The 23,274-nt window shown below is 59.1% G+C and overlaps 2 protein-coding genes across 6 annotated transcripts in view; one reads left to right on the forward strand and one right to left on the reverse strand.

Moving 5' to 3' along the window:
* Positions 1-7,491, forward strand: part of ACTN4 (actinin alpha 4) — an 82,617-nt gene extending 75,126 nt beyond the window's left edge. For 2 of the 5 annotated variants that reach the window (XM_034945703.3, XM_034945704.3), the window contains exons 13-21: positions 578-686; positions 901-1,041; positions 1,121-1,303; positions 1,395-1,529; positions 2,688-2,867; positions 3,920-4,066; positions 4,907-4,987; positions 5,946-6,104; positions 6,224-7,491. In XM_034945703.3, the coding sequence (XP_034801594.1) occupies positions 578-686; positions 901-1,041; positions 1,121-1,303; positions 1,395-1,529; positions 2,688-2,867; positions 3,920-4,066; positions 4,907-4,987; positions 5,946-6,104; positions 6,224-6,382 (1,294 nt within the window). In that variant the 3' untranslated portion in view covers positions 6,383-7,491. Of the gene's footprint in view, positions 1-577; positions 687-900; positions 1,042-1,120; positions 1,304-1,394; positions 1,530-2,687; positions 2,868-3,919; positions 4,067-4,906; positions 5,345-5,945; positions 6,105-6,223 lie in introns of all 5 variants that reach the window. The other 3 variants (XM_008964667.4, XM_008964668.4, XM_063599570.1) reach the window with 2 other exon arrangements.
* On the reverse strand, positions 7,379-21,664 carry CAPN12 (calpain 12). Its single transcript, XM_003812264.5, has 21 exons — positions 21,428-21,664; positions 19,806-19,875; positions 19,190-19,308; positions 18,557-18,690; positions 16,830-16,998; positions 15,338-15,412; positions 15,182-15,267; positions 15,037-15,111; positions 14,242-14,405; positions 13,923-14,155; positions 13,182-13,193; positions 12,761-12,969; positions 12,472-12,514; positions 12,340-12,399; positions 11,763-11,820; positions 11,269-11,339; positions 11,092-11,154; positions 10,653-10,731; positions 8,068-8,184; positions 7,925-7,983; positions 7,379-7,838 (listed from the first exon to the last, which is right to left on the reverse strand). The coding sequence occupies exons 1-21, from the start codon at positions 21,662-21,664 to the stop codon at positions 7,812-7,814; spliced, it is 2,160 nt and encodes a 719-aa protein (XP_003812312.1). The 3' UTR covers positions 7,379-7,811.
* Positions 21,665-23,274: the final 1,610 nt, after the last annotated feature.

Below are 23,274 nucleotides of genomic sequence, written 5' to 3' on the forward strand. Positions count from 1 at the left end.
GGGCTTTATGTGTACCAGCTCATTTAATCCCCACAGCAACCGTGTAACTGAGGGAACCGAGGCACAGAGAGGCCAAGAGGTTTGCCCAGGGTCACACAGCAAGGGAGTGGTTGAGATGGGAATGGAGCCCAGGCCACCAGCCCTACTGTGGAGCACAGCCTCAGCCCCTGTCCGCTGTCTGTGGCTGGCTCGCCTGGTCCCCGTGTCCTGTTCCTCCCCAGAGTCGTTCCTTGCCCCCTACCCCTCCTCAGGCCCCAAGGCCTGGTTGAAGGGCCACACTCTTAGCTGATAGTGGCAGAATGAGTCAGGGATGGGTGAGCAGGAGGAAGCCGCTTCCCTTCTCACCCCTGGTTATCACCTGTTAACCAGCTCTGTTATCACCCCTTCCCTTCTACCCTGGGGGTCCCACGGGCCAGAACCAAGCTGTGATTTGATTGACCGATTAGTGATTGGTTGTTGATATCCTGGAATGTTGACTGCCCCAACACCCCGGCCTGGGAACCTTGGGGGTAGATGGATCCAATCCATCTAGCCACTTGCCCTTGCCGGGTCTCATTGCTCTCTGCCCGGCCCGCAGCGAGCTGGATTACTACGACTCCCACAATGTCAACACCCGGTGCCAGAAGATCTGTGACCAGTGGGACGCCCTCGGTTCTCTGACACATAGTCGCAGGGAAGCCCTGGAGGTGAGGAGGGGGTGACATCACCCACGGAGCTCTGTGCCCCTGCTGCCCCGGGGCTGGTGGTGTGGATAGTGTCCAGACCTGTGAGCTCCCCCCACCTCCCACGGAGAGGATGTTCTCTGACTCCTCAGGGCCCTCTGGGCCCCTCCCCACCCCTCCTGCTCACATACTGACCTGCCTTCCCTCTGTCCCTGCCCCCTTCCCTCCCACACACTAGAAAACAGAGAAGCAGCTGGAGGCCATCGACCAGCTGCACCTGGAATACGCCAAGCGCGCGGCCCCCTTCAACAACTGGATGGAGAGCGCCATGGAGGACCTCCAGGACATGTTCATCGTCCATACCATCGAGGAGATTGAGGTCCGCACCCCCCGGCCCCCCATCTTCCCAAGAGCCTCTGTGGGGCTGGGCCGCCCCCTCACTCCAGCTCCTCCCCCAGGGCCTGATCTCAGCCCATGACCAGTTCAAGTCCACCCTGCCGGACGCCGATAGGGAGCGCGAGGCCATCCTGGCCATCCACAAGGAGGCCCAGAGGATCGCTGAGAGCAACCACATCAAGCTGTCGGGCAGCAACCCCTACACCACCGTCACCCCGCAGATCATCAACTCCAAGTGGGAGAAGGTGGGCCGGGGCCATCGGTAGGGGCTGGGGCAGGACGGCGGGGCTGGGGGCCACCTCCCTGACCACTCCCACACCGCGTCTCCTCTGCCAGGTGCAGCAGCTGGTGCCAAAACGGGACCACGCCCTCCTGGAGGAGCAGAGCAAGCAGCAGTCCAACGAGCACCTGCGCCGCCAGTTCGCCAGCCAGGCCAACGTTGTGGGGCCCTGGATCCAGACCAAGATGGAGGTGAGGCACGGCTGAGCCCCACAGAGCTGAGAAGGTTCCAAGAGAGCTCCCGTAGTGAGGGGGTCCCCGGCCAGCCCAGGGCCTGCAGACTGAGGCGCCTGGCAGAGCAGGTCCCAATTCTTACCACCCAGGGGCCGTGATCACCCTGCGGGGTTAGGAGAGTCCACAGAGCTTGCGCCTGGAATCCCGGCACCTGGGGAGGCTGAGGCGGGCGGATCGCTTGAGCCCAGGAGTTCGAGACCAGCCTGGGCAACATAGTGAGACCCCAACTCTACAAAAAATACAAAAATTAGCTGGGCATGATGGTGCGCAGCCCAAGGAGGTCGAGGCTGCTGTGAGCTACGATCATGCCACTGCACTTCAGCCTGACAGCGAGACCCTGTGGTCTCCAGTGGGCTACCTATGGGAGGTGGGTTTGATCCCTGAATGCCCTGGTCTGATGATTGTGAGACTCAGGCACTATTGAACCTCTGATCCTGTCCTCCCAGCTCTAAAATGGGGATGAAAACAGTTACCTTATTACTTCAACAAATGCTTTTTGCACCAACTAACGAGCCACATGAGTGCTGTCATTCTTACAGCAGTTGTGACCACCACTCACTGAGCACTCACTACATACCAGGCAACCAGGCTGGCAGCAGGCAACCTCGTTTAAACCCAGCAAGCCTGAGAGGGGGTCCGGGTGCCAGGCAGGTCAGCCCTGAGGTTCATGCCAGCCACGCAGCATGTGGACTTGTGGGTGCCGAGACATGGAGTGCCCGAGGTCAGGAGCTGCAGCCAGGCCAGGGTTCAGATCCCAACTCTGCCTCTAACAGCACTGAGCTGTCCTCCGTGAGCCTCGGTTTCTACCTCTGCAGTCAGGGCCTGCCACAGCCCTGGCCTCACAGAGAGGTCAAGGCTAAAATGAAGTTGGGCACAGGGAGCGCTTGGCAGAGAAAACCTCCCTGTCATTGTCATAGCTGCTTTAACATGAGAGGGCAGGACCGGAGGGGACAGTCGTGAGCAGTGGGCCTTCCCTCCCAGGGACCCATGGGCCAAGGCCCCAGGCCAGAGGGGCCCCGGGGAAGATGCAGGCCAGCAGCGCGAGTGGGCTCCTCCAGGTGGTCAGTGGGGGCAGGCCCACCAGCCTCACCCCACCGCCTGCACCCACCCCCGTAGGAGATCGGGCGCATCTCCATTGAGATGAACGGGACCCTGGAGGACCAGCTGAGCCACCTGAAGCAGTATGAACGCAGCATCGTGGACTACAAGCCCAACCTGGACCTGCTGGAGCAGCAGCACCAGCTCATCCAGGAGGCCCTCATCTTCGACAACAAGCACACCAACTATACCATGGAGGTGCGCGGCCGCCCCGCCCGCTGGCCTTTCCACCAGCATGGCCGGCTTCCTCACTGGAAATGGTTCGGGCCAGTGAGAAGATAGCTGTCTGCTGTCTGTTGTTTTTCACTCTGTTTAAAAATTATTGAAGAGACCAGCACTTTGGGAGGCCAAGTGGGAGGATGGCTTGAGCCCAGGAGTTCAAGACCAGCCTGGGCAACATAGCAAGACCCTGTCTCTACAAAAAATGAAAATATTAGCCAGGCATGGTGGTGCATGCCTATAGTCCCAGCTCCCCAGGAGGTTGAGGTGGGCAGATTGCTTGAGCCAGGGAGGCAGAGGTTGAGGTCAGCCGAGGTCATGCCACCACACTTCGGTCTGGGTGACAGAGCCAGACTCTGTCTCAAAAAAAAAAAAAAAAAGATTGAAAAGACTAGATCAAAATGTTTAGACATTTTTAAAACTTACACTTTCCCTAGCACTGCTCTCATCACCATGACAATGCCCCTCACAGGACAAGCTGTTCTAGGGGCCCACAGAGGGCACCGTTTGCCCTGTGGCCTTAGCAGTATCAGCCTTGCTCAGGGCCAGAGCCAGCCAGCGGGTGCCGGGTCAGGGCAGCAGCTCCCACTGGCTAACACTCCGGGGACATTACAAGCTGGTCGCCGTCATATTGGTAGCTTGAGAAACCAAAAGACTAGACACTCTTGATCCAACCCATACAGGTCCACAGATGCTTCAAACCAGAGTTGACTTTTTTGTTTTTTTCCCCTGAGAGCCAGTGGTGAGACACTGACCAGAGTTTGTCCAAACAGTCTCCACAGGGATCCCGGCACAAGATTCATGGGTCCTTGCCCTTCTGCTGCCCCTGTAGCTGGGAAACACACTTACTGTGGAGACAGACATTGGCAGAGGCAGCAGGGAGGCACCATGGCCCGTGTCCCCCGTGAGGTGTACAGGAGAGCAGGGGCTTTCCCCAGGGCGGGAGGACAGTTCACAGTCCTCCACGTGTGAACCACGGTGAAGACAGTTCACAGCACCCGGCCCACGATCACGCCCCCGTCTTTCCGCAGCACATTCGCGTGGGCTGGGAGCAGCTGCTCACCACCATTGCCCGCACCATCAACGAGGTGGAGAACCAGATCCTCACCCGCGACGCCAAGGGTATCAGCCAGGAGCAGATGCAGGAGTTCCGGGCGTCCTTCAACCACTTCGACAAGGTGAGCAGCCTGCCACCTCCTTGGCCTCTCCCCTCCCGCCGTTGCCGTCCCAGCCCACACCTTCGTCTCTGCATCTGTTCGTCCATTCCCATCACAGTTGCTGAGCGTCGGCCGCCACTCCCAGGGCCAGCAGGGCCCTGCCACTGTCAGGGTGTAGGTGTGCGGCACCAAGACCCCAGCCCGGGCCACTTCACACGCACAGGCAGGGGGCCGGAGGTCCCAAGTCCTGCCCTCTGGGGTGGCATCCTCACCACCCCCAGGGCAGATGAAGTCTCAGCACACCCAGGCTTTGCGACCCGGTCTGTGAACCTGGACACAGACACCCCGCACGGTGCTTTTAGAATTCAGATTTGGTCCAGCAGCCTCATCAGAGGGGCCCTGAGCGCCAGAGTTTGCTGCCATCCCCAGCCCACCCCTGCCGGGCTGACGGACTGAGAAGTGTGCAGCCTCAGCTCTGCACCTGGTGCCCCCAGGACAGGGTACAGTCCCCTCTGTCCCACTCCAAATCCCAAAGGCAAGGAGAACCCCCCCCCACCCTCCACCAGTCCTGGGACTTGTCCTCAGTTCTGTAGCATCCAGCTGCCACCCCTGCTGTGGGCAGAGAGGTCGGGGAGGCCTCTGCCTGCCTTTGAGCTTCCGAGGTTGGGGGCAGGATGAAAGGGGCCCGCGCCGCCCCCGACCCCACGTGTCCCTGGCCATCTCCTTGTCCACGTCGCCTCTAACTCTGTGTTTCCCTCCCCTACGTGTCCCTTCCCCCTGCCCTCTGCATGTGACCCCGATCCCTCATCCTGGTCTCCACGCCGCCCCTCCCGCACACCTGCCTTCGGATGGCCCCGGCAGGATCATGGCGGGGCACTGGGGCCCGAGGAGTTCAAGGCCTGCCTCATCAGCCTGGGCTACGACGTGGAGAACGACCGGCAGGTACTGCACCCTGGGCCCCAGCGGACCATGGCATTAACTGCTCTCTCTCTCTCTCTCTCCTTCTCTCTTTCTCCCCTCGCCATCCCACCCCTGCCATCCTGTGTGCCATCTCATGGCTCTCTTGCCTCCCTGCCCACATCTCCCTGGACACCTTCCCTCTTACCTGGTCTCTTGGGGCCGCTGTCTACCTGCTCCCCGCCACTGTCCTGTCTGCCTGCTGTGCACATGGGGCGGCCCCTCTTGCCTACTCTGGGCCCGGCCTCCTCTGCTATGCCTGCGTCCTCGGAGCAGAAGCAGACAGGCAGCATGGACTCCGATGACTTCAGGGCTCTGCTTATCTCCACAGGATACAGCCTGGTATGCAGCTCTGTCTCCCCAGCCACCCGCTCCTCCTCCTCCTCCTCCTCCCCCCACCTCTCCCCCTCACCGCCTCCAGAGCTTCGTCGTCCTCGGGGACACTCCTCCGCCCGAGCAGCGCAGCCGTGCCTGCCTCTTCCTCTGCTGCATCTGCCGGGGTGGGGTCCCTCCGATGACTTCCCGAGCCCCCCTTCTTCCCTAGAAGTCTCCAGAGAGAGGGGGCAGCTCTCCCACTCTCTCCCCTTTTTCTTTCTCTCTCTCTCTCTCTTTCTTCCCCATCCTCCAGAGCTAACTCGTGAGCCTGGGCTGAGGGCAGTAGACCCCAGTTCCCTGCTGTGGGAGACCACGAGAGGGGAGGGTGCAGAGAGGCCCTGCTTCCCGGCCTGGGGCACTGGGGGCTTGGAGGCCTGGGTCAGCTGGAGCAGTGGCAGGCTCTGCCCGGGGCCAAGGCTGCTGGTGCAGGCGGGGAACAGGGCGCACGCACACGTGGGTTGGGCCCTACTCTCTCGGCTGTTTCCCTGGAGACCCCACCAGTGTGGGCCTGGCTGCCCCTGCCCCACTAAATGTCGGGTGTCCCCCACCCCACCCTCTCTCCTTGCAGGGTGAGGCCGAGTTCAACCGCATCATGAGCCTGGTCGACCCCAACCATAGCGGCCTTGTGACCTTCCAAGCCTTCATCGACTTCATGTCGCGGGAGACCACCGACACGGACACGGCCGACCAGGTCATCGCTTCCTTCAAGGTCCTGGCAGGGGACAAGGTAAGCGAGACCCCTACGAGGTGCATGGGGGCTGGCGAGAGGGGTCCCTGCAGTGGGAGGGGCTGAGGGGGCCAGTGTGTGGGTAGGGATGGCTCAGAGTCCCATCCTGCCTGCCCCAGAACTTCATCACAGCTGAGGAGCTGCGGAGAGAGCTGCCCCCCGACCAGGCTGAGTACTGCATCGCCCGCATGGCGCCATACCAGGGCCCTGATGCCGTGCCCGGCGCCCTCGACTACAAGTCCTTCTCCACGGCCTTGTATGGCGAGAGCGACCTGTGAGGCCCCAGAGAGACCCGACCCAACACCCCCCATGGCCTCCAGGAGGGGCCTGGGCAGCCCCACAGTCCCGTTCCTCCACTCTGTATCTATGCAAAGCACTCTCTGCAGTCCTCTGGGGTGGGTGGGTGGGCAGGGAGGGGCTGGGGCAGGCTCTCTCCTCTCTCTCTTTGTGGGTTGGCCAGGAGGTTCCCCCGACCAGGTTGGGGAGACTTGGGGCCAGCGCTTCTGGTCTGGTAAATATGTATGATGTGTTGTGCTTTTTTAACCAAGGAGGGGCCAGTGGATTCCCACAGCACAACCGGTCCCTTCCATGCCCTGGGGATGCCTCACCACACCCAGGTCTCTTCCTTTGCTCCCAGGTCCCTTCAAGGCCTCCCCAATCCAGGCCAAAGCCCCATGTGCCTTGTCCAGGAACTGCCTGGGCCATGCGAGGGGCCAGCAGAGGGCGCCACCGCCACCTGACGGCTGGGGACCCACCCAGCCCCTCTCTGCTCCAGACTCACTTGCCATTGCCAGGAGATGGCCCCAATAAGCACCCCGCTTTTGCAGCAGAGGAGCTGAGTTGGCAGACCGGGCCCCCCTGAACCGCACCCCATCCCACCAGCCCCGGCCTTGCTTTGTCTGGCCTCACGTGTCTCAGATTTTCTAAGAACCAAAAAAAAAAAAGGAAAAAAAACACAAAACAACAAAAACCAAAAAAAAAAAAAAAATCACAAAAACAAAAAAACTATAAAAAAGAATTAAAAACTTACTTTCAGAGAATTACTATTTACTTTATTAACTTACGGATTTATTATATAAATATATATTCACCTAGCAACATATCTCTGCCGTCTCTCCTGCTCTCATAATGAAGACATAGCCGATTCTCTGCCCGGGCCCCTTGCTGATGCTCCTCCGGGTCTGCGTCGGGCGTGGGTCTCTGGGGACCCTCCAGAGGTGGAGGTGGGCTGATGGCCTGGCTGCCTGGTGGTTGATGGTTTTGCTCCCCCTACCTTTTTTTTTTTTTTTTTTTTTTGAGTTTATTCTGATTGATTTTTTTTCTTGGTTTCTGGATAAACCACCCTCTGGGGACAGGATAATAAAACATGTAATATTTTTAAGAAGGATTCCTGCAGCAGCATCTTTTTTTATTTCTCCTGTGTCTGTCCTCCACCTTCTAGGAGAGCCAGGGCAGAGCTAGCACTGTCTTAAGCTGTCAACGTGGACTAGCTCGTGTCATCTGCTTGAGAGGGGCTGTCGCTGTTCTTGTTTCTGAGTGAGGAGTACACAGGCCAGAGTGGTCGCCCGGCCGTGAGCAGTGAGGGCCAGAGACTAGCCCCAGGCAGGTGGATGCCAGAGAGAGTGGCACCCATGCCCGGCAGGGCCTAGGGAGGTGGTCTTGCTCAGCAACCCTGCCCTGAGCAGCAGGTGCGCCCATCTGGAGATCCTAGGAGAAGGTGGCCACCTCCATCCACTAAAGAAGAGAAGGAAGACAGTGGCTTGAGGCAGGGAGCTTGCAGGACAGAGCCTGAGCCGCCCTGTCCCTCCCACCTGGCTCACCTGTCTGTGGGTCAGGCAGATGACCCCCTCACCCCCATCCAGGTGCTGGCTGCAGTGGCCTGTGCAGAGAGGGGCAGGGTGAGTGCCCACCAGTCCCCGTACCCCTTCCCCCCCATGCCCCACCATGCCGGGGTGGTACTCACAGAAGATGCAGGTGAGGTGGGCCACACAGGACACGAACCGCTCGAAGTCCACACGGAGACGGCTATCCCGGTAGCGGCTGGTGAGGGCCTGGGTCAGCTGGTTGTTCAGGTGGAAGCCTAGGGGGAGGCTGCTTCTGAGCCCAGTGGCCCACAGGGAACCCACCTTGGCATTGCATCCCCACCCCCACCTCCTCAGGGAGGACATGAATGCCACAGGGTGTCACATCCCAACTCTGCCCCGTCCCGGCAGGGTGAGTACAGGCTGATCCCTTCAATCCTCTGGGCCTGTTTCCTCATCCATCAAACGGACTAAGACAGCCCCGACCCCATAGGGTGTGTGAAGACAGAACGCTCAGGACAGCGTCTGACACGTGACTCGATGTGTGGGTACTGTTACTCCTTAAATCCTGTGGGGCTTTCTCCTTGCCAGTGGGCACTGGAGGATATTTCTGTGCAGCAAAAAATATCGTCAATCCCATATGGAGTCAGTTTCCTTACAGTCTACCTCAGAGGCGATTTCTAAAGCTGAGAAACCATGTCTGCTGTGGAGTCTCATTGGAGGCTTTTAAAAACCCAAAACAATGGGTTCTTGACCCCTTCTGAGATGCAAGGTTGTGCCTGATGACCTTTGTCTCCCACACGGCCAGACAAACCCAGTTCCAAGTACCGTTTCATGGGCTTCTGCTGCTTCCAAAGCCCATCTTCACCCCCATTCTGTGTGTTCATTCTCTTCACAAATATCTACCAAGTGCCATTTCATGCTGTGCCCAGTGCCAGGTGCTGTTTTAATAGGAGGGCAGGTGGCCTGCAGCCTCTTCCTGCCCATGTGACCTGCCCCAGGTCACTCCCTCTGGCATTCATCTGCCCTCGGGCATAGGGGTGGAGGCTGCCATGCCCAGGGCTATGGGGAAACCCAGCCAGATGGGGTGGAAGGACCCGAGAAGGTGCTGGAGCCCCTCAGCTGCCACTGCAGGAGAAATTCTCAAGGGCACTTTATCAGTTTCCTTCTTCCTGGAATAACTCCTGGCATGTAACAGGCACTCACTGGTGCCAGATGCGTGAACACAAGCCTGCCACCTGCCACCTGCTGTAAGTCCTTGCTCCCTCACCTCCACTCCTGTCTATCTCCGGCCCAGCCTCTCCCTCTCTGCCCCACGTCTCCCAATCCTTGGCTGTCTCTGACCCCATTTCTCCCCCTTTGACTTGGGCTTTTTCTTTTTTCTTTTTTGAGACGGAGTCTCGCTCTGTCGCCCAGGCTGGAGTACAATGGCATGATCTTGGCTCACTGCAACCTCCACCTCCCGGGTTCAAGAGATTCTCCTGTCTCAGCCTCCCAAGTAGCTGGGATTACAGGCACGCACCACCACGCCCGGCTAATTTTTGTAGTTTTAGTAGAGACGGGGGTTCCGCCATGTTGCCCAGGCTGGTCTTGAACTCCTAGGCTCAAGCAATCTGGCAATCTGCCTGCCTTAGCCTCCCAATGTGCTGGCATTACAGGCGTGAGCCACCACGCCCGGCTGGCTCTTTTGGACACTTGACCACCTTCTCTGGGTCTCACACTCACAGCCACACCCAAACTCTCTCCCTCTGGCTCTCCGACTCCATGACAGTCACCCCAGCCCCCATCTCCCTGTGGCTCCCTCTGCTATGTGGTGGCAGACAGGCCCCAGAGTGGGGTTGGGGATCTGGGAACTCCAAGTTCTGACCCCAGCCCACTCTCCAAATCCCCTCCACATGAGGGTCACAGTCCTGTACTGTCTCATCTGCCTTGGAGCCCATGGAAAGCCTTTCTCTCTGGCTCTCTTTCTTGGTTAGGATGTTGTGCTGGGCTTGTTCCAGCTCATCAGGAGGAACTCAGCCTAGTAGCAGAGGCCATTGGCCGGCTCTCTTTGGGGCTTTTGGTAATGAAAGCTGCATTCTCCAATCACTAAGTGCTATGCCCTGCAGTGCATGGACGACTCCTCACCACCCTGTGTACTGGCTTTTTTTTTTTTTTTTTTTTTGAGAGGCAGGCTCTTGCTCTGTCACCCAGGCACAATCACGGCTCACTGCAGCCTCAGCCTCCCGGGCTCAAGCCATCCTCAATCCTCAGCCTCCTGAGTAGCTGGGACCATAGGTGTGAGCCACCACACCAGGCCCTGGCCATTTTAGAGAGGAAAATGGAGGCTCAAAGAGATGAAGTCAAGTGCCTAGGGCCCCTCCTGGAGTCAGCAGAGTGAGGATTCCAACCCCGGTGCACCAGAATCCAGAACATTCTACCATGCTGCCCTGGGGGCCAGACCCTCTCAGATACCAGCTCCTAATCTTCCCCTTCCTGGAGGGGCCTCTCCCTCCCCCAGAACCCCTACCAGGCACATCCCCCTTTCATGTCCTCCCCACCCCGCACACGCCCCTTGCCCTTCTTCTTCCTTATTTGGCCTCTTTCAGGGTCACCCAACCCCTGCCAGGGACTGGCAACAAGCTAAGGTGTGGGCCTGTGGATGGCCACAGTGCAGACGGCCACAGCTGAGCAGGGGGACTTGGAGACAATGGGATGGGAGAGAACAGGTCCTGTCCCCACGACCACCCCAGGACCCTGTCCACACCTGCTGCATTCAGCGCCAGCCTCAGCTCGTAGGAGTTCATGGTTCCAGAGGTGTCCTCATCGAACTTGTCGAATATGGCCTGGGCAGGAAGGATGAGTCAGGGCTGCCCTCCATGCCCTGAAGAGGGCTGCCAATGGGGCCTCCCAGGCAAGACAGCCTGGTGCCCATCCCAACTCCCTTTCTTCTGGTGTGGACCCCCAGCAAGCAGCCTAGCCACTTGGGACTTCTGTTTCCCAATCTGTAAAATGGGAATAAGAGCAATGACCCAGAGGACAAGCTGAGGCTGGGCGGGGGCAGGGATATCCCAGCCAGATCTCTCCAAGTCAGCCTAGTCCAGTACCCCCTCGTTCCCTGGGGACCTGATAGCCCACAGGGTGCCTATGTCTCTGTTAGTAAAGGTTTCTCTCTTTCTGGGAAGAGGCCCAGTCTCCCACCTCACCTGCCACTCCAGGAGGTGGCCCCAGAGCTGCTGGAAGTGGTGTAAGGCCAGGCTTTGCCCATGCTGTGTTGGGGGTGGGGGGCATCTGGTTAAGGTCTATCTCTCCAGAAGGGGAGGAGAGACCCCAACATCCCTTTCCCCACTCCCTCCCTCACCCAGGCACTGCCCCCCATGTACCCCGAAACACTGCAGCAGCTGCTCACAGGTCCTGAGCCCGATCTCTCTGGGGGTGGAGGTGTGGGCCCTGGCTACAGGAAAAACAAAATCAAACCACGGCACTTCCTGCATTCTGGCCACCACTTTAAGGGCTGGGTGGATGTGACTCCCTTAAGCAGATGATGTTGTCAGTCCCATATTATAGAAGCCGAGGCACAGGGAGCCAGTGACTGCTGCGCCTAGCAGAGCTGGGATTCAAATCCAGGCAGGGGGTTCCCAGTCTGTGCTCAAGGCAGCCTTGCCTTTCAGCGGAAGGGGAGCTTGCGAGCAGCCGTGGCCCAGGTCACGGGGCCCACACAAGATCCCCTGCAGGGAGATGCTGCCAGGCTGAGCCCTGGCTTCCTGAGCCCAACTCCCAGCAGCGTGGTGGGTTCATAGACATAGGGTGGCACCGGCTCTGGTTGCAGGACCCCTGGCTAAGACCCCTCCTCCTGCCCCTATCCCAGCCAACTCACCAGGCTCCAGGGCAATGCTTAGTAAGGCCTGGAGCTGAGAGGCATTGAGTTCTTCCTCCTAGTCCAGGAAAGAGGGCTTGTGAGGCCATTTACTCATCCAGCTGCTCTGGGCCAAGCCCTAGCCTAGCTAGGGACACGGCAGGGGCTGACAGAGCCTCAGAGCCCTAGCTCCAGGAGTGGGGGAGACAGACCTGTCCCCACAGGGCCAGGGCTGTGACGGGGGAAGCACTGGGCTGTGGGAGCTGGTGGGGGGCCAGCAGACCAGCCTGGGGCAGGGGGGTGGTCAGGGAGAGCTTCCAGGGCTGGACACCTTAGATGAGACCTGAGCCTGGCTGGAGGTGTCAGGAGGGAGAGGGTGGTCCTGGGAGAGGGTGGTCCTGGGAGAGGGTATGGACTGAGCCCAAGGCCCTGAGGCAGGGAGGAGCTGTGAGCATTTCAAGAAAAGGTCAGGAGATTTAAGCCCGGAGGGAGGAAAAAGCAAGCAAAATGAGACACCTGAGATGCTGGGGTGGGGGAAGGGGGGTCCCCAAGGGGAGGCCGCAGCGGGATGCCCCCTCAGTCCAATCCCCCTCCTCACCTCTCCAGCCAGCTCCTGAAACAGCTGCTCCAACCCCAGCTCCAGGGGCAGGTAGGGGCCCTGCCGCATGGCGAAAGTTTAGCGCTGGCCAAGACTCCCGCCCCATCCCGCCCCTCCAGGAACAGTCCCCACCTGGAGAGACTGCAGGTCTGCGCTGATCACGTCGTCGATCTCCCTGCAAATTAGATAGGAAGTGGGGAGGGGGCTGTTTGCCCCAGCCGGGGCTGTGTGGGACGGGGTCTCAGGTGAGGAATCGCGTGGGGTCTAGGTAGGGACCATGGAACCCTGGGCTCATCCTCGCGGGGCGGGGCGGGGCGGGGCGGGGGTTCTGGGGGCGGGGCAGGTCAGGTCTCGGGGGTCTCGGGGGTCTCGGGGCCTGTCTAGGCAGGGATGGGGTCGGATTTGGGTGCCCGAGGCTCACACGGCCGTGTGGCGGCGCTCGGAGAAGACACGCAGAGTGAAGTCGGCCTCGTCGCCGGCGTGGGCGGTGCTCGGCACCACCAGGTAGTGGCCTGGACGCAGGCAGCAGCGGCGGCTCACGTCGCGGCGGGCGCTGAGGGGCGAGCGGTCGGCGCGCAGCAGCCGGGGCAGGAGCGCACGGCTGCGCGGGGAGTCCCAGAGGCCCAGCAGCTGGGGACGGGGCGGCATGACCACGGACCAGGCTCACCCCCGGCCCTTCATCCCCGCACCCTCCAGCGCGCCCCGTCCACCCTGCCTAACCCCTGGTCCACGCCTCCCCTGCCCCCGGACCCGGCTCTGCCCCCCACCCCCAGGGCAGGTTGACCAAGCCCCAGGGCAGGTTGACCAAGCCCCAGGGCAGGTTGACCCCATCCCAGACTCACCTCCTCTGGAATCTGAAAGAAGCAAGAGCAAGGGGCGTCGGGGCAGGGGAGAGGTGGCCGCCGCTCAGGGTCTCCTCCCTGCCCCTTCTCACCTCTGTGCTCTCTCCCTCCTTCTTCGTCCTATTAGACCCTTATTGAACCTTTGCCCCGCAGTCCCCGACCCAGGCCCTCGCCGACCCCTCCCCAACTCTTCCTTCCCCATCTGCGCTCCCAGCGCCTTCTCTGTATCCTTGGTCCCCTCTGGCCCTTCTAACCCCCAGCCTCTCTCTGTCCCTAACCTCGTCCCTCTCTCTGTCCCTAACCTCGTCCCTCTCTCTGTCCCTGAGCCCCTCCCTCTCATTCCCTTAGCTCCCTCTCCCCTCTGAGACCTGGCCCCCCAGCCCTACTAGCCCCCTACTCCCCTCCCAGCGCCGTCCCCTCTTGGTCCTGCTCCTCCCCTCCCCCTCCCCCTCCCCTCCCCCTCCCCCCCCTCCCCCCTCCCCTCCCCCTCCCCTCCCCCTCCCCTCCCCCTCCCCTCCTCCTCCCCTCCTCTCCTCCCCTCCTCCTCCCCTCCTCTCCTCCCCTCCCCAATCCTCCTCAGCCCCACCCCTCCACCGCTCCCCTCTTCCCCCTTGGCCCCGCCCTCCACACCTCCCCTCTTCCCACTGGCCCCGCCCCTCCATGCCTCCCCCGCTCCTTGGCCCGGCCCCGCCCCTCCACCCTCCGGGTTCCCTCCAGCCTCAGCTTTGCCCAGGACCTCACCTGGAACACGTGGAAGCCAACGGTGAGGTAAGTGAGGCCCTTGGCTCTCAGGCGCCGCCGGTTGCGCTGGATGAGGGACAGAAGGACCGTGCACTTGGGCGTGCGGCCCCCCCGCGCTGGGCCCCGTGCCCCTGCAGCCCCCCAGCCCCCCCAGGGCCCTTCCTCATCCTCGTCATCCTCCTCATCAGGCTCCAGCAGCGTTAAACGGAACTGAGGATTGGTCCAGAAGGTTTCTAAGGGAGGAGGAAAAAAGGGGGTTTCCTAGCCGGCCACAGCGCCCCCCACCCCAGGAAGCCTCTCAGGGCCCCTCAGGCCTCACCAGCATTAGGCTGGCTCCCGCCGGAGTTGAAGCCACGCACCCAGCGGCCTTGGAAGGTGTGGACGTGCCAGCCGCCCCGCTCCGGGCTGGGGCCCAGCACCTCCGGGCTCAGCGAGCAGATCTGCACGGTGTCGAAATGGAGGAGGAAGTCCCGCAGCTCCATCCTGCACGGTGGCCCAGTCAGACCCTGCCCGGCCCCACCTCGAGGGGGTCCCAAGATCCCAGAAATGACTCCCAGATCCCAAAGCCCCTCACATTTCTTAAATATTGTCAAATACCCTTCAGGCTCCAGAAATGAACCCCAAATGCCTGGGCCTCTAGCTCTGCCAAATTCCTCCAAGTCCTCAGACATGCCCCACAAATCGCCAAGATTCACAAGCTGCCCCCAAATATCGTTAAATTGCCACCAACCCCCAAACAGCAAGACCCTCAGACTCTAAATTACCAAGTACCCTTCAGCCCCTTAACATTGCCAAATCTCAAGAAATGCCCCAAATATCATCAAGCCTTCCTCCATTGCCCTAAATACTGCCCATCCCTTTCAATCCTCCAGATAACTAGGCCTTCAAATTCCCCTCATATTACTACTTTTTTAAACCCACTCCAATCAGAGGTTCTCTAATATTACTACCAATTCTTCCTTGATTTCCCAAAATAGAACCTGGCCCCAAAATTACCACCGATGTACACAGTTTCTCCCTATTAGGACCCATCCTTCAACTGGGGCTCGCCCTCCCTGAACCCCTTGGCACGGAGACCCTCCCAGAGGCAGAGCTGGGACCCTGACGAACTGACCAGAACTCGCCATCCTCCTTTTTCACCAGCAGGGCATCACGGCACTCGGTGGGGAGTGTGTCCCAGCGTGGGCAGCTGGAGAGACTGTGGTGTGAGGGGCGGGCAGGTGGGGTCCAGCCCCACACCCACCCCAGACCCATCCCACCTGTCGCTCCAGGCCCCCGTCCACTCCACGCGGCCCCATGGGTTCCGCAGCCGCAGCAGCCGCACCTTGGTGAAGCCCAGGAACACCTGGGGCAGCATCGTCAGTGGGGGTGATGCCTGGACATGGCCTGCCACCCCACCCATGGGGAACACTTACCTTGTGCGTGCCCGTGATGGAATACGCATGTCCCTTTACCAGGCCTTCTTCTGTGCGGTACTCACCCCGATCACTCTGGGCAGGGGATGGGATGGTGAGGCCGAGGTAGGGGACAGGAGGGCAGCTGCTCCTCCCTGCCCCCAACCTCCTGCCACCAAGGCAGGAGCCAACCAGAGCACTGAACTGAATGGCACGCAGCTCAGAGACCATGTCAGGGTTAGTGACTGAAGGCGAAAGAGAAAAGGAGAGGAAGGGAGATGGAAACGAGACAAAAGGAGATGGAGGTACGGGCTCACGCCTGTAATCCCAGCACTTAGGGAGGTCGAGGTGGAAGGACTACTTGAGGCCAGGAGTCCAAGACCAGCCTGGGCAACATAGCAAGACCCCAAGTCTACAAAAATTTTAAAAATTCAACAGGTGTGGTGGTGCACACCAGTGGTCCCAGCTACTCTGGAGGCTGAGGCAGTAGGATCCCTTGAGCCCAGAGGTCAAGGCTATAGTGAGCTATGATGACACTACTGCACTCTGGCCTGGGTGACAGAGTGAGATGAGACCCTGCCTCCAAAAACAAAAACAAACAAAATAGATGGAAAGAGGCCTGTTGTGGTGGCTCACACCTGTAAACCCAGCACTTTGGGAAGCCGAGGCGGGCAGATCACAAGGTCAGGAGATTGAGACCATCCTGGCTAACACGGTGAAACCCCATCTCTACTAAAAATACAAAAAACTAGCTGGGCGTGGTGGCGGGCGCCTGTAGTCCCAGCTACTCGGGAGGCAAAGCAGGAGAATTGCTTGAACTTGGGTAGCAGAGGTTACAGTGAGCCAAGGTCGTGCCACTGCACTCCAGCCTGGGTGACAGAGCAAGATTCCGTCTCAAAAAAAAAAAAAAAAAAAAAAAAAAAAAAAAAGATGGAAAGAGGAGAGAGACAGAGACAGAGACAAAGAAAGATACAGAAGAGAGAAACAGACACAAAAGAAAAAGAGAAGCAGTAACTCAGAGGATTTAAGTAAATGAATGAGTGAAGGAGTTAGACCAACTCAGTGAATGAATGAGTGTGTCATGGGGTCACAGATGAACACATGACCCAAGCTAAGCCCACGAGAATCAATCCTGGGACTTTTACTGAAATTCTCAGAAAGAGGCACTTTTTTTTTTTTTTTTTTAAATAAACCCTAGGGTGGTAGGAGATACCTGCAGCTATGGGGGACCCTTTTATGCCCATGAGGGGAGAGCCTGGCTGAGAGTGACACTAACACAGAATGAGAAATAAACATAGTTGCAACACCCTCAGCATCTGGATCCAGCTGTGCCTGAAGCCCCTGATTCATGAGAGCAAATGAATTTATTTTTGACTAGTTAGATTTATGAGCGAGCCTAAGCCAGTAACAGAAGCAGAGAAGAGAACAGAGGAAGCACTCCGCCCACCCCACCACACCCCTGACTGTGTTCTGGTCCTGGTGGGGGTTCCGCATGCGAGTCCAGGTCTCTTACCAGGGCAGTGGCGCCCACGAGGGACTCCTTGGCCAGGGCATGGCGCAGGGCAGAGAAGAGCCCCATGCTGTTTTGTCTCAGATAGAGCACCTCGCCCACGCCGCCTGTGAAATCCACAAAAGCCTCATTCATGTGGCCGCCCCGCATCACCTCATAGGAGCCATGGAGCCTGTGGGGGCAGATCTGGGGTGAGGGTTGAGGCAAGTAAAAGCATCTCAGGCACCCTTGCCCTGGGATCTGCAGGGGCCTGTGTCTCAGGGTGTGGAATCCCCAGGGGAAATTCCTGAAGTTTTGAGACTTTTTCCAGGGTCACCCTGTGGCCCAGGCCGGAGTGCAGTGGCGTGATCTCATCTCACTGTAGCCTCAAACTCCCGGGTTCAAGCGATCCTCCTCCCACCTCAGCCTCCCGAGGAGCTGGGCCCACAGGTGCACACCACCACACCCAGCTAAAACAATTTCAGACTCTTGGCCAGGCATGGTGGCTCACGCCTGTAATCCCAGCGCTTTGGGAAGCCGAGGCAAGTGGATCACCTGAGGTCAGGAGTTTGAGACCAGCCTGGCCAATACGGTGAAACCCCGTCTCTACTAAAAATACAAAAATTAGCTGGGCGTGGTGGCACATGCCTGTAATCCCAGCTACTCGGGAGGCTGAGGCAGGAGAATCGCTTGAACTCGGGAGGCGAAGGTTGCAGTGAGCCAAGATCACGCCATTGCACTGTAGCCTGGGCAACAAGAGTGAAACTCCATCTTAAAAAAAAAAAAAAAAATCAGACTCTTGACAGGGGGAACTGTGGCACACACAGAAGCCCTTGGAGATTGGGCCTGTGGTCCTTGGGGTGACCAGGACTTCGGTTTGGCGGGGGGCATAAGAGAGCTGTGTTAGAATTCTGAGAGTCCTGGTACTGTCTGAAACCTTGAACCTCTGGTAGATGTCCGCTTTGGGGGATCATCCCTATGGGGCCTTGTCAGGAATTTCAGAGCCTCAGAATGGGGAAAAGGCAAAGATTTGAGGGTCCCAGGGTGACACCCAATATTTTGGGGGTGCTTTAGATTTCTCAATGGACCAGGAGAGACAATCTAAGATATACAGCTCACCCGAGGGGATAAATCCCAGATTTGGTGAATCCAGGGCCTGATATATGAGATTTCAGGATCCTTAAGAATTATGAGTGACTGGGGGTCTCCAGGAATGTTGTGTGTGAAATACTGATGGAGAGAGGGGTTTAAGATTTGAAGGTACAGCTGAGCACGGTGGCTCACACCTGTAATCCCAGTACTTTGGGAGGCCAAGGAAGGTGGATCACCTGAGATCAGGAGTTGGAGACCAGCCTGACCAACATGGTGAAACCCCATCTCTACTAAAAATATAAAAATTAGCCAGGCATGGTGGTGCGCTCCTGTAATCCCAGCTAGTCGGGAGGCTGAGACAGGAGAATCGCTGGAACCTGGGAGGCAGAGGTTGCAGTGAGCCAAGATCGCGCTACTGCACTCCAGCCTGGGCGACAGAGTGAGTGAGACTCCGTCTCAAAAAAAAAGAAAAAAAAAAAAAGACATGAAGTTGCTTAGGTGATGTTGTGATATGAGGGTTCTGGCGGTTGTCACTTGGTTTGGGATTCTTGGTGGGGTGTTTGGAGGATTGCAGAGCTTGGGGGACTCTGGGTCCCCCTGTGGCTTGATGCCTGCTGTGGGGACTTAGGGCTGCAGCTGGTTGGAACTGGGGTCCTCACTTGGCATAGGCCTTCTCCAGGAGTGGGGCCCAGAACTCATTCCGCTGTTCCGAGCGCACGAACATCAGCTTCCCCTCACGCACGGGCAGCCTGTCATCCACCACGACGTCCATCCAGCGGCCAAACTGCCAGAGCTGGTGGGAGAAGATGCAGGGCCGGACTCGGCTTCCAACCTCCAGCCCTGCCTGGGCCCTGCCTCTGCTGTGCCAGTCCCAGAGTCAGGAATTACAGCCCCAAGTCAACGTTAACTATGAAATCCATATGGCTGGCCGGGTGCGGTGGCTCACATCTGTAATCCCAGCACTTTGGGAGGCCGAGGCGGATGGATCACGAGGTCAGGAGTTCGAGACCAGCCTGGCTAAGATGGTGAAATACCATCTCTACTAAAAATACGAAAAAATTAGCTGGGCATGATGGCGGGTGCCTGTAATCCCAGCTACTCAGGAGGCTGAGGCAGAGAATTGCTTGAACCTGGGGGCGGGGCGAAGGTTGCAGTGAGCCGAGATTGTGCCACTGCACTCCAGCCTGGGTGACAGAGTGAGATTCCATCTCAAAAAAAAAAAAAAAGAAAAATCCATATCACCAAGTCACCATGGGGGAAACTGAGGCATGGGCAGAGGAACTGAGCTGTACCTGGAAGTGGAAGACGCCTGTGTAGCCATGCTGGAAATCCTGTCCAGGAGGGACCACCCGGCGCAGGAGCCGGGGATACAGAGTAAGGGAGGCGGCGGCTGCAAGGAACCAGCAGTTACCTGGGAGGAGAGGCCAGGATTAGGTGAGGATGGAAGGAGGGAGGCCTGGTGCGGTGGCTCATGCCTCTAATCCCAGCACTTTGGGAGGCCAAGGCAGAAAGATCACGTGAGCCTAGGAGTTCAAGACCAGCCTGGCCAACATGGCAAGACTCCACTACAAGAAAATTTAAAAATTAGCTGGGCATGGTGGCATGCACCTGTAGTCCCAGCTACTTGGGAGGCTGAGGCAGGAAGATTGCTTGAGTCCAGGAGATTAAGGCTGCAGTGAGCTATGATGGTGCCACTGTATTCCAGAATGGGTGACAGAGTGAGACCCCATCTCAAAAAAAAAAAAAAAAAAAGGAAGGAAGGAGGGAGGAGGGAGAGAGAGGCCTAGGGAGAGAAGAGACTGAGGAGGGATCCAGGGGCCGGGAGTGGGTGGACAAAGGGATGGAGCTGTCAGGATCTCAGCTGAAACTAGCTGGATCTGAGGACTCCAGGTGGGTTCAGGGTCTCACCCAGGCTCCCCTGACACACGTCTGTGCGGCTCATGTCTTCACAGATGAACTTCGGCTCAGCACAGAACTCCTGTGGGTGGTGGGGGATTCCAGGCCTCAGCCCGAAAAAGCGAGGAAAGGTCACATCCAGAGGAGTGAGGGCCTCCAAGCCCATGAAAGGCCTGGAAGCCTGTGGGCAGGAGCATGGCTTCCCTGGGTCTCCAGAAGCTGTGCTGAGCCACTCCCATGGTAGCCCCCTCCTCCCTCAGACCTGGGAGTCCAGGCCCCAGCCCCTCCTCCCTCAGACCCAGGAGTCCAGATCCTCAGCACGCTCCTCCCTCAGACCCAGGAGTCCAGGCCCAGCCCCTCCTCCCTCAGACCCAGGAGTCCAGGTCCCGAGCCCCTCCTCCCTCAGACCCAGGAGTCCAGGCCCAGCCCCTCCTCCCTCAGACCCAGGAGTCCAGGCCCAGCCCCTCCTCCCTCACACCCAAGAGTCCAGACCCAGCCCCTCCTCCCTCAGACCCAGGAGTCCAGGTCCCGAGCCCCTCCTCCCTCAGACCCAGGAGTCCAGGTCCAGCCCCTCCTCCCTCAGACCCAGGAGTCCAGGTCCCGAGCCCCTCCTCCCTCAGACCCAGGAGTCCAGGCCCAGCCCCTCCTCCCTCAGACCCAGGAGTCCAGGTCCAGCCCCTCCTCCCTCACACCCAGGAGTCCAGGTCCCGAACCCCTCCTCCCTCAGACCCAGGAGTCCAGGCCCAGCCCCTCCTCCCTCAGACCCAGGAGTCCAGGTCCAGCCCCTCCTCCCTCACACCCAGGAGTCCAGGTCCCGAGGCCCTCCTCCCTCAGACCCAGGAGTCCAGGTCCCGAGACCCTCCTCCCTCAGACCCAAGAATCCAGGTCCCCAGCCCCTCCTCCCTCAGACCCAGGAGTCCAGGTCCCGAGCCCCTCCTCCCTCAGACCCAGGAGTCCAGGCCCAGCCCCTCCTCCCTCAGACCCAGGAGTCCAGGTCCCGAGCCCCTCCTCCCTCAGACCCAGGAGTCCAGGTCCCGAGCCCCTCCTCCCTCAGACCCAGGAGTCCAGGTCCCGAGCCCCTCCTCCCTCAGACCCAGGAGTCCAGGTCCCGAGCCCCTCCTCCCTCAGACCCAGGAGTCCAGGTCCCGAGACCCTCCTCCCTCAGACCCAAGAATCCAGGTCCCCAGCCCCTCCTCCCTCAGACCCAGGAGTCCAGGTCCAGCCCCTCCTCCCTCAGACCCAGGAGTCCAGGTCCCCAGCCCCTTCTTCCCTCAGACCCAGGTGTCCAGGCCTTGGCCTCTCCTCCCTCAGATCCAGAAGTCCAGGTCCAAGCCCCCTCCTCCCTCAGACCCAGGAGTCCAGGTCCCCAGCCCCTCCTCCCTCAGACCCAGGAGTCCAGGCCCAGCCCCTCCTCCCTCAGACCCAAGAGTCCAGGCCCAGCCCCTCCTCCCTCAGACCTAAGAGTCCAGGTCCCGAGCCCCTCCTCCCTCAGACCTAAGAGTCCAGGTCCCGAGCCCCTCCTCCCTCAGACCAGGGAGTCCAGGCCCCCAGCCTTCCTCCCTCAGACCCAGGAGTCCATGCCTCCAGCCCCTCCTCCCTCAGACCCCAGAGCCCAGACCCCAGCCACACTTTACATGGGGCCTCATCCATTTCACGCCTTTGGCCTTCTCCGAGTCCGGCCCCAGCTGGTCATAGCCAAGGGCATCAGGGCCAGCAGGGAAGTAAGGGTCGCGGAACAGGATCCCCGAATCCAGGCAGGCTGCCCGAATTGCCTCACAGCTCTGGCCCCGAAAAAGCTGCAGGCGCCCGCCTCCGACCCCAGCCTCCTCATCCACGAGCTGGATGGTGACCCTCCCACTGCTGGATGCCATCTGGACACTGGCCTCACAAGCCAGCACCAGGCCCTTTAACCTCCTGAGTCACGGGGGTGGGGCCTCTCCTCCATTGGAGCCCCAGTGGGGTCTTTAGGCAATGAGGAGCCTTCCCTCGTTAATATTAATTGATGGTTTGGGGTGCTGGGGAGCAGGGACGCCTCTTCAGTAGTTTTCTTCCCAGGGCGTGGGGCCTTCAGTTGTGGCCAAGGTAGCAGCTTAATGGGCTTGGCCAGCAGCAGGAGAGAAGGCGGGCAGAGCTGAGGGAGGACCGGCTGCCACTGTCAGAGCACCAAGAAGGAGGTCAGTGTGGGGGTGAGCTTCTGCCTACTTATGCCTGTGGGGCTGGGGAAGGAGGCGGGTTTACCTCAGTGTCTCTATCTCTCAGACTGCCTCTCTTCCCCTCCCTCTGACAGTTTCTCTCTCCCCGCCTTCATGTTTCTTCTCCATCAGTATCTGGAGTGCAGTGGCACGATCTCAGCTCACTGCAACCTCCGCCTTCTAGGTTCAAGTGATTCTCCTGCCTCAGCCTCCCGAGTAGCTGGGATTACAGGCTCGTGTCACCATGCCCGGCTAATTTTTGTATTTTTTGTTAGAGAAGGGATTTTACCATGTTGACCAGGCTGGTCTTGAACTCCTGGCCTCAAGCAATCCGCCCACCTTGGCCTCCCAAAGTGCTGGGATTACAGACGTGAGCCACTGTGCCCGGTCAGGTTTTGTTAATTAAAAAAAATTTTTTTAAAGTAGAGCCAGAGGGGTGGCGGGGGGCGGTCCCATATGTTCCCCAGGCTGGTCTTGAACTGCTGGCCTCAAGTGATCCTCCTGCTTCAGCAGCCTCCCAGAGAGCTGGGATTACAGATGTGAGCTACTGTGCCTGGCCCTTTCTTGTTTTTTGTTTCTGGCAATATTTGTGTCTCTGTATTTCCCCAACTCCACCCCTCTCCCCACCCCACCCTCTTTTTTTTTTTTTTTTTTTTTTTGTAGAGATGGGGCGGGGATCTCACTTTGTTGCCCAGACTGGTCTCGAACTCCTGGGCTCAAGTGATCCTCCCCGCTTGGCCTCCCAAAGTGTTGGGATTACAGGCGTGAATCACCATGCCTGTCCCCTCTCTCTCTGTGTCTCTTTCAGCGTGTGTCTGTTCCTCTCTGTACCTGTCAGACCCAGGAGTCCAGGCCCCCAGCCCCTCCTCCTTCAGACCCTGTCAGTGTACCTTGTGTCTGCCTCCCTGTCTCTTCCTCTCCATCTTTCTGTCTGTCCCTGTAACCCATATGTGGCTCCTCCATCATCCACCGAGGGACCCTGAGCTCCCCTCCGCTCACGCCCCCTAAGCCCTCAGGATGCGCCTCCTCCCCTCCCCGACAAGGTAGACTCAGCCTGCTTGCCCAGGGAGGCTGACCCTGGAGGGATGGCTCTGTACCTCTCCTGTGCTGGGAGCCATCTGGTGACCATGATGCCCTGCCCTGGCCCACGCCACTCAGAGTCTGGATGGAGCAGTATTTCCCCCAAAGGACTCTGGAGCCATTGGAGGAAATGGGAGAAACAGGTACGGAGATGCCAGAGCCTCAGCAGTGCTGGTCCCAGCAGACCTTCCACCCTCGTTGAGGGTGTC

Source organism: Pan paniscus, chromosome 20, assembly GCF_029289425.2.
Source record: "Pan paniscus chromosome 20, NHGRI_mPanPan1-v2.0_pri, whole genome shotgun sequence".
Classification (NCBI taxonomy): Eukaryota; Metazoa; Chordata; class Mammalia; order Primates; family Hominidae; genus Pan; species Pan paniscus.

Excerpts from the sequence above, each read along its gene's own strand:
- CAPN12 (XM_003812264.5), bottom strand. The coding sequence starts at position 21,664 with ATGGCATCCAGCAGTGGGAGGGTCACCATCCAGCTCGTGGATGAGGAG. Across the intron at positions 16,999-18,556 it reads CTGGAGAAGGCCTATGCCAA|GCTCCATGGCTCCTATGAGG; the intron begins GTGAGGACCCCA and ends CTGCCCCCACAG. Across the intron at positions 10,732-11,091 it reads GCCACCTCCTGGAGTGGCAG|GCCATATTCGACAAGTTCGA; the intron begins GTGAGGTGGGAG and ends CTTCCTGCCCAG.